The 19,725-nt window shown below is 38.9% G+C and overlaps 1 protein-coding gene across 1 annotated transcript in view; it reads right to left on the reverse strand.

Moving 5' to 3' along the window:
* Window positions 1-344: 344 nt before the first annotated feature.
* MOXD1 (monooxygenase DBH like 1) overlaps window positions 345-19,725 on the reverse strand; it is a 54,500-nt gene continuing 35,119 nt past the window's right edge. Inside the window, exons 6-12 of the mRNA XM_082757883.1 lie at window positions 19,033-19,135; window positions 15,700-15,866; window positions 13,246-13,437; window positions 10,911-10,970; window positions 6,632-6,774; window positions 3,045-3,213; window positions 345-824 (exon numbers count right to left, since the gene is read on the reverse strand). Coding sequence (XP_082614009.1) covers window positions 657-824; window positions 3,045-3,213; window positions 6,632-6,774; window positions 10,911-10,970; window positions 13,246-13,437; window positions 15,700-15,866; window positions 19,033-19,135 — 1,002 coding nt within the window. The 3' untranslated portion in view covers window positions 345-656. The remainder of the gene's footprint in view (window positions 825-3,044; window positions 3,214-6,631; window positions 6,775-10,910; window positions 10,971-13,245; window positions 13,438-15,699; window positions 15,867-19,032; window positions 19,136-19,725) is intronic.

The raw sequence follows: 19,725 nt of genomic DNA on the forward strand, positions 1-19,725 counted from the left end.
GTTGAATTGTCAGGGACTGAGGAGGACATGAAGAGAGAAGAAATGAGGGGAGAAATCCCTACCAAGTCAAGGATTCCTTGTACAGGAATCATCATGGGGAAGTTTGGGGTTCTGCCCTTTCACACCTGTAGCACTCCCTTCTTTTGGGAGGAGAGACCTATCGCAATGTGTTGCTTCTAGAAATGTCCCCCATGGATGAATCCTTCCTGTCGCTTCAGTGCAGGTGTCAGACATGCCCAAATACATGTTTGCAAGACTTGTCCTTGCAGCAATGACTTCATAACCTGCAGATGTCAAGAACCAAGACAAAATAATACAGCACACTCCAGGTTGAATGTGGTTAACTAAGTTGCTTTTAGTTTATTAATTTTACCCATATACATAGTTGGTTTTGAAAACGCCATGTGAGGAGCCAGGACAAAGTGTAACAAAATGGTATGTGAAAAGATTTCAATATGCAACGTGATGGTGTACCTACTGTGTTGTATATATACTTTACATTGAAAATCAAATAAACCACAGTTCTCAGAGGAAGTACACATTTTATTTTGAACTAGCGAATTTAGTTTATTAATATGTAAAAAAATAAATCTACAATAGCAACAGTGCAAACACATCAGAACTTGCGTGGCATACAGAACACAAATGAATAAAAATTATTGTACAAAGGGTCCAATGTTTCCTATGGTACTGGCTGTGATATGTACAAAGAACAACAGGGCGACGAATAAACTGCAACTTAAACAGGAAGATGAGCTGCATATTACTTGTTCTGTCTTGTATGGCCTCTCTATTTCAGGGGGTAAAGCCGTCATGCCCTGGAACTGCAATTAAAATAAAATAAAACAGTTTCATCATATACGATTAGAAATCTATTTTGCTCTCTAACTAGTTAGCAAATCGCATGAGAATCTGTTGTTAGCTTTGTATTGCGGTTGTGACTCTCACTGTGGAGACATCAAACTCAGTAAAAATATTAATATATTGCATGCCAAATGATCATTCAGTGTGCAGATCCATTGTTCTCAGCTTGGGAACAACTGCACACACTGGCACCCTCTCCTAAAAAGCAAGGCCAAGCTTTTGTTTGTTGATTTGTATGACCTTGTTTTGGTTTGTGAGACTGTTTGGTTGGTTTTGTCTTTTTTTTCATCCTTCTGGAAGGTGAAAATGGAAGATTACAGCATTACAGTGCTTTTGGTATATTGGATGACAATTGAAAGTGTTCATTGGTGCATACAAGGCTTATACTTGCATGTAGAAACCAGTTAATTGTGCACACATGTTCCACAGAATGGTTGAGGCTGGAAGGCAGCTGTGGAGGTGATATGGTCCAACCCCACTGCTGAAGCAGGGCCACCTAGAGTAGTGTCATATTTCTATATATTGAGCATTTTTATGCTTCCTTTAGAATTCAGTACAGTTTTTATGGAGGTTGCATACCTCCATACCAAAGCCTCTCCTGGCTTTGACATGAAATGAGAGAGATTTTGGTACACCACTTAGTTATGCATTTCCAAATGTACTCCCTACTTGCATGGTTTAATTATTGAATTAAAGGAAACACTGACAGGTTTATGTTGAACAAAAGAAGTTCTGTGAAAAGTGAGCCCCTGGGCACAAGCATTTTTGAAAGTTTGAATGGCCACCTGTACAGTATGTGCTTGTTTTTCCATGTTGCAATTATTCTTCACAGCAGAAAAAAATAATCTAAATGTGGATTTATTCTTAGAAAATACAACACAAAGCTAAAACTGCTCAGGAAGCCATCCCTTCAGCAGGATGAAGGTCTTATCAAATTAATTCCTCCACTTCAAGTTTTTCCTTCTTGTAACAACTCACTGATTGTTTGGACATTCAGGTTAAATCTGTTCTTGATTTTGATGAGGATAGCCAATTACACATAATATTACTAATAAGAGAAAGAAAAGGAAAGAGTCCTAATCATATCTTTGAAGAATATGCCCAAGTCACTTGAAATAGGAAACTGGTGATAAAAAGGAAGCACTAAGAACTCCAATTTCCAGTTAACTCACTCTTTGAATATGTTCTTTAAGTCATAAGTATTGTTCTTTTATCCTGTAAGATAAAGGGGAACACCATTTTCCAGAAGAAAAAAAAAAAAAAGCTTAACAAATAGATGCCTATCCCCTTCTGATAAAATTTCCGTGTGTTTTCCATCTTCTTAACTTGTCCTCTGACAAATAATCAGTGAAAGAGCAGCTAAGTGGTTGCTACTGGCCAGCAGTTGCAAAGGTCAAGAAGCTTAACCAAAAACAGTGAATAGTCATATGTATTATCATCACATGTAGTCAATCACATGTAGTCAATGAGTACTTTTCACAGAAGGTCTGTAGTGTCTACTGACATTTAGAATAAATAATAACCTACTGGGTAATTATTTTTATCTTACGTTTTCTAATCTAGAAGTTAAAATCTTCCAAAGGTGGACAAAAAAAAGAGAGACAGGGTCAATGCACTTTTTTGGTCCACTACATCTCTAAGACAGAAGATCAACAGAAAAGTGAGAGATATTGGAAGACTGTTCATGTAGCTCTATGTGGTTTAAGAGTTAAGAAGGCAGATTCTTGAGGCTTCCTTATGCAGTCAATATGCTTTCCCCTACAAAGTGATTCAGAGAAGAAATCCAGGAATTTCAAATCCTCCACTGCAAGGCCCTAACGTAAGACCCTGCCAATAGAGGGAGCCAATGGAAACTAGCTTTCTAACTTTGACACACATGGTTGCTCTTTCATCTGAGTCCTACACACTGTGGAAAAGTCCATATTCCTATCACTGAACCCAAATGCTGATCAAAGCTCCAGCTTTTCTATTCTTTTTAAACAGTTATAGAACTTGAGTTACGTGAAAGCATTGATAAAACATTCTCATCATTTGTTACTGCAGGTCTTCAATGGCCATGTAAAGAGTCTGAAGCCAGGTATTTATTCATATTCAATCAAGCATGGTTAACCCCATTTGTTTCATTGCATTTTAGCCTTCTCCTTTTTAACACTTAGAGAAATTTGTAGGAATAGACTTACCGACCATTCTGCATTGTCTGTTTTTGAACATCTCACATTCACTGGTAGTTTAAGAACAAGCTCATTATAGGAGAGACCCTCTGATCTGGACCACTTGAACTTGTTCATTGCATCCATAAATGACAGGTTTTTATATTGCTTAGGACTCTTGATAATAAAAGGCCAAGTCCTGAAGAAAAATAAATACAAAGAATTAAAAAAAAATAATAATAATAAAGATATATGACATCAAGTTGGAACTGATAAGGAAAAGCTTTTGGAGAATTTACTCACAAAAACAAAGGCACTATTAATATGCATATATATACATAATTCATATTCTCACCTACATTCTCTGCTAGTGAAAACTGACACAGTGTCACTGACATTAACAGGACTATGAAAGTTTGTCATCAGTTTCGAACTTGCCACCAGATGCTTTTAAAAATTAAGGATTTTAAGTTAAGGAATACATTGCTGTTCTCATCTACAAACTGAATACACAGGCTGTCCAAAACAGAACTTCTATTGTAACCTCACCCCTGGAGAAAAAAAAAAAAAAAAAGGTCACACTCTCTACTAAGCTTGCCAGACTGTTGTAAAGAAATGTTTGCCATTAGGAAGCTGCTTCCAGATTGCTCTGCCAAGCTGTGGTCATAACTCAGATAACAAGTCAAACTTCATCCGAGCACCAGGGTGCTAGGTTGGCAACAGTGACAAAAGATCAAATGACAATAACCAGTGTTCTGGATGTTGTCTTTTGGCATGTCCCAGTGCTCTGCCCACAAGGGAACTTTTGGCAAGGGTTGGGATAGAGACCTGCTGCACTGCTGTAAGAGGGCTGAGAATTCACCAACATTTGGCAAACCTCTTCCTGAACAAGTGGGGTCAGTCCCTTTCACCATGCCCATCCTGAGATATGGGAAGGGAAGGAATGTCTTTGTCTTTCATTTAGTAGAGAAAACTCAAATATAATAATGAAGATTTTTTTTTTTAAGGTAAAGAAAACTTTTTCTATTTTTCTTGCTTTATCTTGTCTCTACTGGAAATAATGAAAAACAGCATGGTGAGTGTGGAAAGTTTTTAAGAACAGAAAGTTATGTAAACTTTGTGCAAAAAAAAATAAAGTGGCTAAAACTTTATCTAACTAACCTAATTATTAGGTTAAAAACACGCTGAAGCACGTTACCTTTTTTAAAACTGACAGACCCATGTTATCTTGCAGTATGTTGTCTCCCATTTGCTTTGGTTAAAGGGCTGCCCATGCCAAAGTTCAGCTCCACTCAATATATAGGCATGGAGGACATAATTTTAATCAGACACCTATTTTACACTATTGTAGCCCAATCACTTTAATCTTAACTCCTCATGATTTATACCACTGTCTGGGCCACCAGGCTGAGGAAGAAAAGGAGTTTTAAAGTGAGCCACCAGTGCCTTGATCCTGCCTCCAGCTGCCTTCATGTGTAAGTCAAGAGAGACTTTAAAGCAGTCAGTGAAGCAATTCCAGTGTAAAACTGACACAAGAGAGATGAGTATCAGGTCACATATCCTTAGGCTGACAGAGTTTAATGAAACAAGAATTGTGGATTAGGTCATAAATACTAGAGGCATTAATAATCTCTTCTTCTAATTACTCTTCCATTTGCAGCAGACAGTCTGCATACTTTATTCAAAACATCTTTAGTTCCCCAGGCCAAATGTACATTTTTTTCTTAAGTACAGTTATCATGAATGAGCACTCAAGAGAGCATACAATTGTTAGAATATTTTCTTTATAACCTCAGAAAGACTCTTTTAGCTAGGACTGATTTAGAAACTGTGTTCTCCCTGTATTAAAAGTGATTGTAAGTAGAAATATCATTAAAACTGAAGTAGACATTGGCTGCATTCTGACTCTTTCAGACTCTTCAGTCTTGGGTGTAAACTTCAAAACTAAGACCAGTAAGCCTGTACATCAAATTACTTTGCAGTTAGAGTCTGATACTTATTTTTCTGTATTTCATTAATTTGCGAACTGTCCCTTTCAGACTATTCCCATGCTATGTTTGCAATCACTTCCACTGCTGATCCTCTACTGAGATGCTTTCATTTTGGGCATTGTAAGGAACATTTGATATCTGAAAAAATATGCTTTTCATTGATTTTTATATCTTCACACACATATATCCTGTTCATAGTAGGCTTCTTCCCATCTTCTACAAAACCCCAATTTTTTGTTAGATTCTGGAAATCACAATTGCTCATAGTGAACAATATCATTGTGCAGGTCAACCTAGTGAAATGAAAAGGGTAGAAAAGTTAGATCCAACGATTCAGTGCGAGACATGTTTTTGCCTACACCTTCATGATGAAGGTCAGCAAGAGTTCTTAATGAATAAAGTCTTAAAGACTTAATGAATAAATTGCAGCACCTGATTTAACCTTCCTCCCTGTGCTACACCCTCTGCAAACTCACAGGCCAGAAGCCAGATGCCAGCTGAATTTCATGGACCTTCATGATGTTTATTAGAGATCCAGAGTTGCCTGAACGGTAACAGCACCCTTCCACCCACACCACTCACATATTGAACCCACATATTGAACATTTGTGGCCCACTGAAGTAGTCAGAACCTACAACAGAATGATATTCCCCCTTTCAAGCTGAGCAGCAGGCCAATGTTCAGCATTTTGTGGGTTATTTCTGTAAGGAATTAAAACTGATCATGGAACTAGGGAGGTGTATTTCTAACAGTCCTTTTTACCTCTCAAAAATGTGCAGTGACCTGCTTCCCTGAAAAGCAGGAATCAAAGTCTCAGAAGACAATGTGTTTGCACAGAAGTGCCAATTTCTGCAGTCAACAGCTAACCAAAATACTCTTCTTCCTCTTGGCTAGATTCCTACCACTTATTCTCCATTTTTCTCTACTTACTTTGTATATTGTCTTCTGACATGTTATTCTTCTAGAGCTCCATCTCCCCATCATGGTGCTTAATCTACTATTTTATCTTTTATTATGAATGTTTTAATATTCTCTCATCCCCTCCATTTTTTTCTAATTTACAGCTTCTTCCCATTTTGTGCGTTCTTGTCAGTGTCACTGAAACAGCACAGAGTTCCAGATGTGAGAAACAGTTTTAGTATCAATTCTTCTCTTGGTTGCACTGATCAGCTGCAGCAGAATTAATGACAACAGATCTACACAGGCTAATTCAACTCTCGTGGTCCCAAAGTCCTAATTTTTCAAAATTATCTATATATCCTTTATTTCTGTAACTGAAACACTGACATGTTTTGATAAACTGATAAATTTGAAACACTGATATGACATTGATACTTTTTTTTTTTTATGGTTATTGGTGGGGTAACTACTGTAAGAAAATATATTTCTTTAACTGAAGAAATAACTTTTCAAGGAAAAAAAAAAAAAAAGACAAAATAATAAAACAATTTGGCAGGAGAAATAAGTAGTTGCACAGGTTATTCACCAAAATGAGGTGGCATGAGGGATCTGCAACACATTGCACTATCAGAAAGAAATAAGGACTATAGAAATGACCCTGTAAGACTACAGATTATAGTAACAAACAGAGATAGAGGTACTGAACTCATAAATATTTTACTTGCCTGACTGGTCTATAGATTTCCTTAACACCAATGAACTGGAGTTGTTCCATGATGTCTGGAATACTTGCACACCGTGTGAGGTTGATTCGTGGGTAATAGAGCAGATATGACAGGCACATTTCATTCCTGGTGCTCAGACCACCCTGAAAATGGGATTTTTCTTTTAATCGAGATAGCATTAGAATTCCACAGATAGAAACACTGATTAGTATTTATATGTTAATGAAATATGTATCAGGAAGGCCAATTCAACAGGTTTACCTTTCACATTAGGTTATTAAATACAAAGAAGTTTTTGCATAATTAATTATAAAATACACTGCAAGCTCAAACAACAGCTCCGGAGCTTAAAAAATGTCAGAAGGAACACCTATCAATAAAATAAGCCTCCAGTTGTGTTGAAGAGTATGATCTGAGAAGTTCAGATTTACTTTTGGTTGTTTCCACAGTCCTTATATGTACCATGTTTCAGAAAGATGTCTTCAAAATGGAGCAGATTCAGGAAAAATCTAGTAAGATAATTAGTCTTTTTAAAAGGAAATCAAATGAGCTTTGCCTAGCAAAATGGAGGAAGGGATGTAATATGTTTTTACATAGACTACATATTTTGATAAAGAGTGAGAAAGAAAAAGAGTTGTGTTGTATAGTTATATAGTTACGGTTTTTATATTTATATAGTTATATTTTATCTAGTAAAACAGATTTGTGGGACTGTTCCCACAGATCTCATAAATTCATGAACCAAGGCACAAGAGCTAGTGTAATCACCACACAGAAAAATAGGACTACCTGGACTTGATCCTGAAGTATGATAGGATTGAATAATTAAACTCCAACTGCTTGCTTTTCACTAGTAAATACCAGCAACAGACAGAAAGCAACTGATTTAATTCTGAACAAGGATACAAGGATCAGCAAACTCTTTGCACGCATTTTGAGGTATTCTGTTTAACTGAAATTGTTAAAATTCCATGCCAGGCTTTATGAAATTATCTTTTCCTATCAGCATTCCAACCTATGCACCTTCAGAAATATTTCACTGCCTTGCTACATGCCGTCATGCATCAGTTTGTGAAGTGTCATATCAATTAAAATTACAGCATTCAGTTAACTTACCCCCAAAAAGTAAGCTAAGACCACAGACCATAGATTTACTATAGGACACCTCCTTTTTGAAGAGTGCTTTACCAGGGAAGCACACTGGTGTGCTTACCAACATACACATTTTTTTAAATATATTTCATTGTTTCTATGCATAATTCACTCAGTTATACAGCTGGCTCAACAAAAACTGAAAGGACTTGATTCTCTATATTTGGACAAAATGCCTAGTATACAGATAAATAAAAACATAATACAATGGGTGAACAATTGGCTGACTGGGCAGGCTTAAAGGGTTATAGTAAATGGGGTTACATCAGGCTGGTGGTCAGTAACTAGTGGGGTTCTCCAAGGCTCCATTTTGAGGTCAGATCTCTTTATTGTCTTTGTAAATGACTTGGATGCAGGATTTGAAGGTGTACTGAGTAAGTTTACAGATGACACTAAGTTGGGAGGAGCTGCTGACTCTATTGAGTGTAGAGAGGCATTGCAGAGAGATGTTGACAAATTAGAGAGCTGGGCAATCACCAACAACATGAAGTTTAACAAGAGCAAGTGCCAGATTCTGCACCTGGGAAGGGGCAACCCTGGCTATATGTACAGACTGAGGAATGAGAGGCTGGAGACCAGCCCCATAGAAAGGGAGGTTTTGGTCACTGGCAAGTTGAATCTGAGTCACCAGTGTGTCCTGGCTGCCAAAAGGCCCAACCACGTTGTGGGGTGCATCAGGCACAGCATTGCTAGCCGGATGAAGGGAGTGATTTACCTGCTCTGGTACAGCCTCACTTCAAGTACTCTGTGCAGTTTTGGGCACCACAATGTAAGAAGGATATAATATTATTAGAATGTGTCCAAAGGAGGGTTACAAAGATGGTGAAGGGTCTAGAGGGGAAGACATACATGTATGAGGAGCAGCTGAGGTCCCTTGTCTTGTTCAGCCCAGAGCAGAGCAGGCTGAAGGAAGCTGCAGCCTGCAGCTCCCTCAGGAGGGGAGCGGAGGGGCAGGCACTGAGCTCTGCTCTCTGGGGACAGCGACAGGACCCGAGGGAGCAGCATGGATCTGGGACATGGGGGGGTCAGGCTGAGGGTTAGGGAAGTATTTGGACAATGCTCTCACTGTCGTGGTTCTGCTCGAGTGGGCAGCTGAGCTCCACCACAGCCGCTCTCTCACTCCCCCTCCTCAAAGAGGAATGGGGAGAAAATATGTGAAAAGGGCTCAAAGCTTGAGATAAGGACGAGAAAATCACGCAGTAATTATTGTAATGGGCAAAACAGACTCTGCATAGGGAGACAGTAAGATTTATTGCTTATTACTAACAAGCTAGAGAAGTGAGAAACAAAAGAAAGAAACCAAAAGCACCTTCCCCCCACAACCACCCTCTTCCACCTCCTCCCCCCAAGAGGCGCAGGGGAACAGGGGAATGGGGGTTATGGTCAGTCTACAGCACTTCTTCTCTGCCGCTCCTTCTCGGTCACTCTCGTCCCCTGTGCTGTGGGGTCCCACCCACAGGATGCAGTCCTTGATGAACTGATCCGGCGTGGGCTTCCCACAGGCAGCAGCTCTTCCAGAGCTGCTCCAGATATGGGTCTGTACCACAGGGTCCATCCCTCAGGAGCAAACTGCTCCAACCTGGCTCCCCTATGGGCAGCAGCTCCTGCCAGGTCACCTGCTCCTGCGTGGGCTCCTCTCCACGGGCTACAGGTCTGGCCCGGAATCTGCTCGGGCAGGGGTCTTCCACAGGCGGCATCCTCCGTCATCCACCTGCTCCACCGTGGTCTCCTCCACGGGCTGCAGCGTGGGACCCTGCTCCACCGTGGTACTCCATGGGCTGCAGGGGGACATCCTGCTTCACCATGGTCCTCACTACAGGCCGCAGGGGACTTCTGCTCTAGCGTCTGGAGCACCTCTCCCCCTCCTTCTTCACTGACCTTGGTGCCTGCAAGGCTGTTCCTCACTCCTCTCACTCTCCCAGCTGCTGTGTGGCACAGCGTTTTTTTCCCTGTCTTAAATATGCTTTCACAGAGGCGCAAAACAACATCGCTTATTGGCTCGGCTCTGGTCAGCAGTGGGGCCCTTACCTAACATGGGGCAGCTTCTAAATCCTTCTCACAGAAACCACCCCTATGGCCCCCTGCTACCAAAACCTTGCCTCGTAAACCCACTACAGACACATGGTCTGATTTTTGTGTGGTCTTGTGTGGAGCCAGAAGTTCAACACGATCCTTGTGAGACCCTTCCAACTGAGGATATTCTGTGCTTCTATGTTTCTATTTTGCTTTTATTTATACACCTACTGCATATGCCTACATGCAATCTATGATTCAGCAAGAGCTTTCCCTATGCTCTGGCTGTCACAACCAACCAGGTCTTCCCTATTAAAGAGATCTCACCTCCTGGAGATCTGGATGCAGCCCCTCCTGAGGACAAGGGATCATTCCCCTGTCAAAAGGCAGGTGCCTGCAGCTATGCCTGTCCCTACATGTAACATGTTTGGCCTCACTCCCTGGTTTCGCAGTCAGCTGGCACAGTCCAGCTGCTGCAGTAGCTCCAAGCCCGCGCAGGTAGAGCACCCATTTCTCCTGCCCTGCTCTGGGAATAGCAGCTGCCAAGGAGGGTCTTTGCAACTCCTTGCTAACATATGCAAAGTACTTATTTGAGCAGTTAGCTACTGGAAAACATGACTAACATGCCACACCAAGGCTCACGGCTCCCAGCTGCCTCATCTTAGTCCTACTTTAGGCACAAATGGTCTGATCTTAGTCATGGCATAAGTGAAAATCAATATGTAAGAACTCGTAATTACAACTTCAGGGAAAGATGGGTAACAAGTTCATAAAATAATGCATTAGAATATGCACAATTTACATGTTAGTATATAAAATGAAGAAATTGCTCCTTTTACTTCTGAAGTCTGATTTTTCAAGATCTTTTATGTTCTGGCCTGCTTATTTTTATAAACTAGACATATGAATGCAATATGCAAGAGATCACACTATGATCATAGTATTCCTTATGACTTAAAACGTTAGAAATGAAAGACAATACATAATTAAGTGCACACAAAGTAGCAAGAAAGCTCACACAGTTTAATAGTATCTTATGAAAAAGGTTCTGGTCCCCCAAAATGGTCACCTCATCTTCTGTGTGCTTATTTTGATCCAATAAAATTTTTCTTACCCATGTCATGCGAATTCGGTCCACAGTACTGTAGTGACATTCTGTGATTAAATTATCCCCCTGAAATACAAGATTTAAGTTCACATTTATGAAGTTTATGAGCAGTAGCTTAGGGTAACTATGGATGACAGCAAAAACTTAAAAGGATCAGAGCAGTTGATGTGAGTTTTTGAAAGAGCAAAGGATTAGGTAATTGGTCTATGCTAAAACTTTGCGATTAGCATTTATATTATCCCATATCCTCAGGGATCCCCCATGGATTTAAACAGAGCCTTATTAAGAGTATGATCTATTTTTTCAAACTGCAATGGAAGTGCTCAGTCAGAAGCCTATTTTCAGGAAAATTGTATATGTAGACAATGTATACAAATGAGTCCTGCTCCAAAACTCTTCCAGTGCTACTTTGGGTATCTCTCCCCATGCTAATTTATCCTGCCAACTTCTATAGAATTACTTGCCAAATCAGGAAAATAAGGTTTTCCACATCACAATAACAACTATTTATCTGCCAAGCCTAGGAGAAGAGGAGTGGCAGGCAAAGACTTAGCTACACCAACAGATATGTATGGGAAAGGCTGAACACTTACCTTCTCAAGTACATGCAATTAACTTTTTGCTATCTTAACAAACAGATCTACAATGTTTTTAAATAAAAAGGTAATATCTTTGCTCCCAATCAAATATATATATCTCAAAATGACTATGATAATCAAATGGAAACAAAAACATTAAAGAACATAGACTTCAAAAATCTGACATTTTGGGGCAACTTCACATGTCACAAGGATGCCAGAGGCTTATTTCCTCTGGTTCACTTTTGTGTACCACCACCTTCTGTTCATATCACCTATTGTATTAATCTTCCCTGAAGAAATCAGATTACCCTTCAAAGGCTGAGAACTGCTCCTTCCCTTTCGGCTTTTCCACTGCCAGATCAGTGACAGCACTAACTGTAGTCTGGGCTACCACAAGAAGGTGTAACAGCCTTGTACCAGCTAAATGAAGACTGAAATTTCTGAAGGAGCGTGAACAGTCACATCTTCACCAGCTCCCCACAGGAAGATGCTTATTGTCACCAGGGAGGACTCTGGCTCTCCTGGTATAAGGACCTGCAGAATATTCACTAAAAGTTTTTGTGTTTTTTTTGCAAGATTACATCTTTTGGGTCCAAATTCGGAAGAGGATATGAGTACACAAAGAAAACAAAGAAGATGGACTGCGCAGATGAAAGAAGGATACACTGTTGAAGAGCTATCAGAAAAGAGTAACAAGAACTTTGATGAAAATTTTTAATATTATTATTAGTCTTATTAGTTAATTGATTAAACTGTGGTCAGAATTATACCAGAATGATGCATGAAGAGTTTTGCTGGTAATTTTGCATAAGATGAAAACAATTAAAGGGCACAAAAATGACATTTCAGAGAAAAAAAAAAAAAAATCCAGCTTCTACTCTATCTGTCTTTTTTTAAGTTGCTGATACTATCAAATACCTCTTTTTGTCTTTTTGCTGTCTACTCCCTTTTGTTCTTGAATTTTAAGAGGCCCTCCTCTATAATCTGCATGGATATTCCTAAAAGTATTACAGGCTTTCTCTGTAAACCTGTCATCTTCTGCCAGCCCTCTTCCTAAACCCTTCAACATTTCTTTCCTGGAGGAGGTAACACCAGTTTGTCTTTGAAGTCCCCGTGGAGTACTAGCAGTTGGACTTCAAAGAGTAAATTCTGCACCTGAACATCCAGATTTTGCTGTAGGAATTAAAGTTAACTTTTTTTTTTTTTTTTTTTTTTCCTTCAACGACAAGTGTCAAGGTTTCTTGGTGTGGGAGAAGAGACATGAGAGAGGAAGGGACTTGAAGAGAAGCCTGGAAGATCAAACCACAGGGCTCCTGGCTATACATGAAGCTCAGCCATTCCAATGGTCTTTCCAGCTCAAATCATAAACAAAATGCAGTTGTGTGATATTTTCCATTTGACCAATTCCATTAGGTAATGGACTTGTTCACATGCACCAGGACAAGCACATCGCATTGCTGGTCAGATCTGGAGCAACCAGCTCTTTGCTCTACTTAGCTTTCTGTCATCAAGCCAAAGCTTCAAAAACAGATGCCAGCTGGAACAAGAGATGGGTGAATAATTTTTAAATGAGTGACTCATCCAAAAATACATAGAGAAAGACTCCTTTCACAAAATGCCCATGAATACCTACTGGTTTCATTTCATGCTTTATAATATAAATATAGTTTGTTGTTGTTGGTTTTTTAAGTATATTACAAGTAAATGTTAGGTACATGATCTCTCAAACAACTTAAGGGAAAACATTAAGAGTGTCATACTGGCAAGATGGTTCTTTCTTCTTCCAGATACTGAAACTCCTGGAAGTTGAAGTCAAACTCATCATCATATGCAAGCAGCTTCTGCTCCTCGCCGTTGCGAAAGTGGCGCATCCGGATAGCTCTGCCAGCAAGATGAGCATGAAGAAGTACTGCAAACACGTGAATCCCGCTAGGTCTCTCAGCACCTAGAGCCTGGCCAGGGGAAACCAACAACATCAGTGTGCTTAGATGCAATGTAATGTAATGCAGAGTGAACATATATTAATAAATGCATTGCATGTTCTGTCAGTTTATGACAAAGTACAGTCTAGAGCAAAAGCAAATCAGAATGTGAAATTAAGGTTTTATATATTAAAATCTTGCTGTGATTTTTATTTTTATTTTTTGCTTCTTTTTAATAAAAACATATTTTAATTCCTAGTCCACCCAGTTTTTATGAAAATCAACTGGACTGCCAGTAATTAACAATACATTAAGACTTTTCATAGAATCATCATCAAAGGATCATAGAATGGCTTGGGTTGGAAGAGACCTTGAAGATCACCTAGATCCAACCCCCCTGCCATGGGCAGGGATGCCACCAGCTAGATAGGTTGCCCAGGGCCTAATCTAACCTGTTCTTGAATACCTCCAGGGATGGGGTATCTACAACCTCCCTGGGTAACCTCTTCCAGTGCCTCATCCCCCTCTGAGTGAAGAATTTCCTCCTAACCTCTAATCTAAATCTCCCTTCTTTTAATTTAAAATCATTCCCTCTTGTTCTGTCATTATCTGATTAAGCAAAGAATCTCTCTTTTTATAAGTCCCCTTTAAGTGCTGAAAAGCTGCATTGAGGTCACCCTGAAGCCTTCACTTCTGTGGGCTAAACAGCCCCAGATCTCTCAGCCTTTCTTCATAAGATTCATAGGAGAGACACTCCAGACCCTTGATCATCTTTGTGGCCCTCCTCTGGACCCATTCTAACAGTCCCACATCCTTCTTGTGCTGTCAGCTCCAGACCTGGATGCAGCGCTCCAAGTGGGGCCTCACCAGGGCAGAGTAGAAGGGGACAATCACCTCCCTCAGCCTGCTAGACACTCCTTTTTAAATGCAACCCAGGATGCAGTTGGCCTTCTGAGCTTCAAGCACACACTGCTGGCTCATGTCAAGCTTTTTGTCCACCAGAACCCTCAAGTTCTTCTCTGCAGGGCTGCTGTCAATGACTTCTCCACCCAGTCTGTGCTCATGTCTGGGATTGCCCTGACCCAGGTGCAGCACCTTGCTATTGGACTTGTTGAACCTCATGATTCTCATGGATCAACTTCTCAAGCTTGTTCAGGCCCCTTTGGAGGGGTATATACCATAATTTTATAGGTATTGTATTAAAATATCAGCATTACTTTAGTGTTACTGACCAATACTGCTGAATGTAGATGTTTATTTAAAAAAAAATAAATAAATCTATGTAGCTATGAATGACATCAATATTGTGCCAATTTAAATTAAGAGGTTTTAATTACAGTATCCCCCCTTCCCATCTTCAAGTCAACAGACAGTGAAATGTTGTAAGTTTATATCTGAGACCTTTTTTCCTGGTCCAAAACATTTTAAAATCAGTAAATCTGACATCACTTCCATTCCAATTGAGAACTACAGAGCCAAACTTTGGATATACTGAACACTTCTTCTTTAGAGCCCAAACTACAAATAGACTGTTACTGCAATAGCTTTCAAGTGTAAGGTCAGAAACCTCACAATAATAGATTACCTCAGTGTTTTTAAGCTGAAATACGCTACAATAATATGTAACATTTAACACCACTAAGAACAAAACTCAATTCCATACATAATTTGCCCCTTCAATCCACATCATGCAAAGCAGACATTTATCCAATCTTTCTCTAAAAATGACAAAGTATCCAAGAATCTCTGGTTTCAAACAATATTTCCATTATCTACAGAGAAATTTAAGCTATCTTAATGAAACCTTGTGTTTAACAAATGCATAATTTTGTACTTTGGGCCATGCAACAAAAACAGATCAAGTCTTTAGTTTATACTGTTGATCTAAGAACACTTTTCAGGCTTTCACTTTACTATTAGGAGCATGTTATATTAGGAATCACTTTACTATTAGGAGCATGTGCATAGATCTTAATTACTCTCTCTCAACATTTCTTTTAGGTTAGTGATCCCTTTGCCTTGGAAAACAATGTATGTTTATATATTGAACACAGAATTAAATCATCGCAAACACAGTATCATTCGGTATTACTTGTGTCAGAAAAGCAACCTCAATACCAAGCATCCAAAATACCCAGATCCAAAAAGATTCAAAATTCTATAGAACAGCATGTAGCAGATGCTTTTGCTCATGTCTTTAACCAGCAACCATCAGTCTTCCCAAAACGATAAAGAGACTGTCCTAAACTATTTCTAAGCATGAAAACCACTGGTGTCAGGCAGGAGACATACCTCTTCCAGACATTCCAATGTGCAGTGACCCTCTGACACAAATTCAGGCATGCCTGGTGGGATATTGTGGAATAGACTGACCCAAAGACCAGCTTCAATAACCCCTGCATCGTATTTCCTTAAATCTTGAGTATAAAATAGCCTCAGACCAGAGTTATCTATCAAGCCTGCAACAAAAGAACACAGTCAGCCATGGCTGTAAATCAGAATTAAAAATTATAAAAATGCAATAATTTTGCATTTTTCAAGGCTTGTCCTAAGTTTTTTACATGAAAATTGAGGAATCAACCTCAATAACCTGGAAATGAGTCAAACCATATGCAGGAAGCAATAAATAGGGAAAGCCCACAGGAGGGTTGTTAAAGATGGTATGTTGATATCTGCACTGTTCAGACACAAATGGAAAATATGTGCTGCTCGTAGTCCCTTCTGTTAAGTTACCTAACATGGATGTCAGAGAGAAGAAAGGAGATCGCAGGCATAGAAAACAATACAAGGAAATAATAAGACCTCAAAAGGTTCCATGTATGATTTTAAAATAAAATATTTAAAGCACAACTTAAAATTCTAAATTTTTTTTTTTTTGTTTGTTTGTTTGTTTGTTTTTGTTTTTGTTTTTCTTTCAACTTTTGGAGCTGTGTATTATATTCTGCTTGTGAATTTATTTATTCCTTTGCCTCGAGCCCTAATATTAATCATATTTTTTCTTTTAGGTTGCCTGTCACATTACAGCATGCCTCAGATGACCAAATGCATCCCTTTAACAACCTCCCCAATTAAGAGTATCAACTAAACACATGAAAAATAACTTCCTAAATCACAAACTTGAAGATAATAACAGCACTTTGAGTAAAGAAGGCAAGAGAACTACACTGGCTTTTAATCCTGCCCTCAAGGACTTCTCTTGATTTCAAAAGTAGTTTGAAGAACCAAAGCCTGCTGTAAGAAGGTTGAGCTTTTAAAAGTGAAATAATATGAATCTACTTCATTCATTCAAATGCCATATGCATTTGTTTGTATATCTACTCAGAATTTGTGCCTCCATCCACTCACTGATTATAAATATTTATCTTGCATTAGCCATTTTTATGAGGCAAGATATAAGCAAAAACAAGGATTAATTTGTATTGCACAAGCCTTGAATTCTGTGTTAGCTCATCTGTTAACTTCCTGTTTGCTGCTCCTTTTCAAATTTCAGCTTTGAAAATCAAAAATGCAAAAACATTGCCAAGTATCTCAGAGAGGTAAGAGGCTTTCTCTATTAGTCTTTTAAAAAAACAAACAGACATAACAATGGCTGAAACCAAATTTTCCATCAGTATGAAATCAGCAGGCTCTTTTAAGATAAGCAAACGAGAGAGGGACAGTGGAGGCACTAAATTACTCCTTCCCAGTAGTACCTAAGACAGAGCAGCATGTAAGTATTACAGAACAAACAATATGAGCTAAGCACAACCAATTTCAAGTGGTAGGGAACTACAAGGCAATCTGCAGTATACAAATCATATTTCAGCTGATATACACTGTTCCACAACATCTCAATTTTAATTCATTTTGGAATCTGCACTCATTCCCTTTCTGAAGTTATCTGTAATCTCATCAACTTGGATTTTTGTGGCATTCCCCCTTCAAGCAGGCTGCTAATATCTAAATGCCAGAAATCGTTACAATATCTAAGAGTTTTTTGTTAAACAAAACCATAAAGGGTCATCTTTCAAATTAAAGGGGATGTAAACGACTTCAAAAAAGGAAACATTCAAAAACAGACAAGCTAGAAGTAATTTTTGAGTCTAACCAGGAGCCAGAACTGACTATGAAGCTGAGTCACTTAGGCAAACATTGCCCCAGATGCAGAGGTGAACCTGATGGCTTAACTGCAAGACATAAGCTTGGAAAACACAGACCCCAGAATGGGAAAAGAAAGGTGACCTGGTGGCAGGATGGGTGGGAGGACTCACACACCCTACCTGCACCAAAGCAGCAGGAGCACCTGGGTCATCTCCCTACTTCTCCTATCACAATCTAATACCATGCATTTTGTCAGGGAGAAGAGAAACACCATGCAGATCACAGACACCCTGCTCTGCCTATCCTCTCTGAACTTTCTCAGGTCTTTGGTGAGACCCTGTGTTCACCTGGGGCTGTCCCAACAAAAAGCAAATCTGTCCCCATTGCTTGTGAAGGAAACAAAATATTTCTGATTCCCAGATTTTGCGTGTGTCACTTAAACTAAATCAAAATCATATAGCACATTAAAATAAAATATTAAAATATTAAAATAAAATAGTGAATTTAGGGACAGAGACTCATTTGGATACAAATTTTGTGTGTGTGACATGTCAGGCTTTCAGGTAGTACTTAGTGGAAAAGTGTGTAGCATCAAGGATGCAAACAAAGATTGCTGTATCACATAAGAACATGCATGCTGAAGGGTGAGTGGCTATCATTAAATAAAACAGTTTTAAGCAAGTTCGTTTCTGACATCAAAAAGAGAGGGAATAACAGTAAGATGGAATGTCCCAGACAACACTAAGGATTTTATTTAAATACATAGGAATGTAAAAAAAGACCACTACACTGTGTTGCAATGGATTTTACCCAGTTCATCTGTACTAGTAATCAGAATATCCTCAGACATAGCAGCTCAACAAATTTTTGTTAAAGAACAAAAAAAAAATTACTAATCTTTTCAAAAGTTAGCCTTGAAGTATCCTAGATTTTTGGGGGCTCCCCAGTTTCACACAAAAACTTATTTTTTTTTTCTTTTAGGTATAAATAAATTTTAGAATGAAGATTAAAAAAATAACATTATAAAAGAGAAGCTTATCAATTAAGATAAACTGTTTTCACCTAATGAATCCTGAGTTTTTATTTCACTCTCAGAAATTACCCACAGTTTAGCTAGATGTCTTTAAAAGAATACTTTAAAAATAAGTAAAAGGCACATTCCCTGTGATGCTATCTAGCACTTTGGGTGATATACTGCTATTTCTCAACCTGAATAATGAGACTTCTGGATCTCTGATCTGGATTTCAGAGCAAAAGCAAAGCACAGAGAGAGAGATAACATGAAGAATGTTGTGATAAAAGGTGTATTCACCTGGTCCACAACTCCTTGCATCTCTGAGTCTCCCACTGTCTTCAGGCTAAGACAGTGTGAAGTTTTTCTCACTTCAGCGCAACGAGAAAAACTCTGGGAACCAGGAACTACTGAGCAGGGGAAAATAGCCTCAGCTTTGCATATCTTCTGTTTGCAGTCTGATGCAATGAGAAACTCTTGTGTCTAGTACATTTTTCAATCTTGCATGTTTTAAAGAGTCTGAGGGTACAAACCTTCTGTGTATGATGGATTGTCGTAGTGCACCTCCATAAGAACAAACTGAGGGTCAGCTGCTGTGCCGATGGATAAGCCAACGTGGGGAGGGTAGGTGAAGCCCTGGAAATCAACACTTGCACATTAATCTAAGGAACTTTTCCTATAATTGAAAGCTTTTGTGTGTCTGTGTGTGTATGTGTGTTGGTTTTTTAAATAAATACAATTACCAATACAATCATCATCATAATTAAATTTACAAATGTGATTTTCTGAACATGGAATTTTGGCATACTATATTTATTAACGCTGCATGCACTAAATAACTGTGCCAGTATAAATTATTAGATCTTGTGCTTTCCAAAAGATAAAGCCCTGAGCAACCCAGTCTGACCTCATGGCTTACCCTCCTTGAAGCAGGAGGCAGGACTAAAGGCTTCCTGAGGTCTCTTTCAACCCACATTATCCTGTGATCTTATGATTTTTTTATCCTTTATTTATTGCTTGAGTAGAAAATGAAAATGCCATTTTAGATGTATAAACACTGCATCATCAAGCAGTTAGTTTGACAATAAAATCCTTATGAAAAAGTGAATCTACAGTTTAAATGTTTCTAGTTTACAAAAGCAGTAATTTCCAAGGAATACTGAGGTTGTTTGCAACTAGATTGTTTTTCCTGTATAAATCACTGCATTCTAAGCAAAATGATTTCA

Source organism: Aythya marila (assembly GCF_965140915.1).
Source record: "Aythya marila genome assembly, chromosome: 3".
Lineage (NCBI taxonomy): Eukaryota > Metazoa > Chordata > Aves > Anseriformes > Anatidae > Aythya > Aythya marila.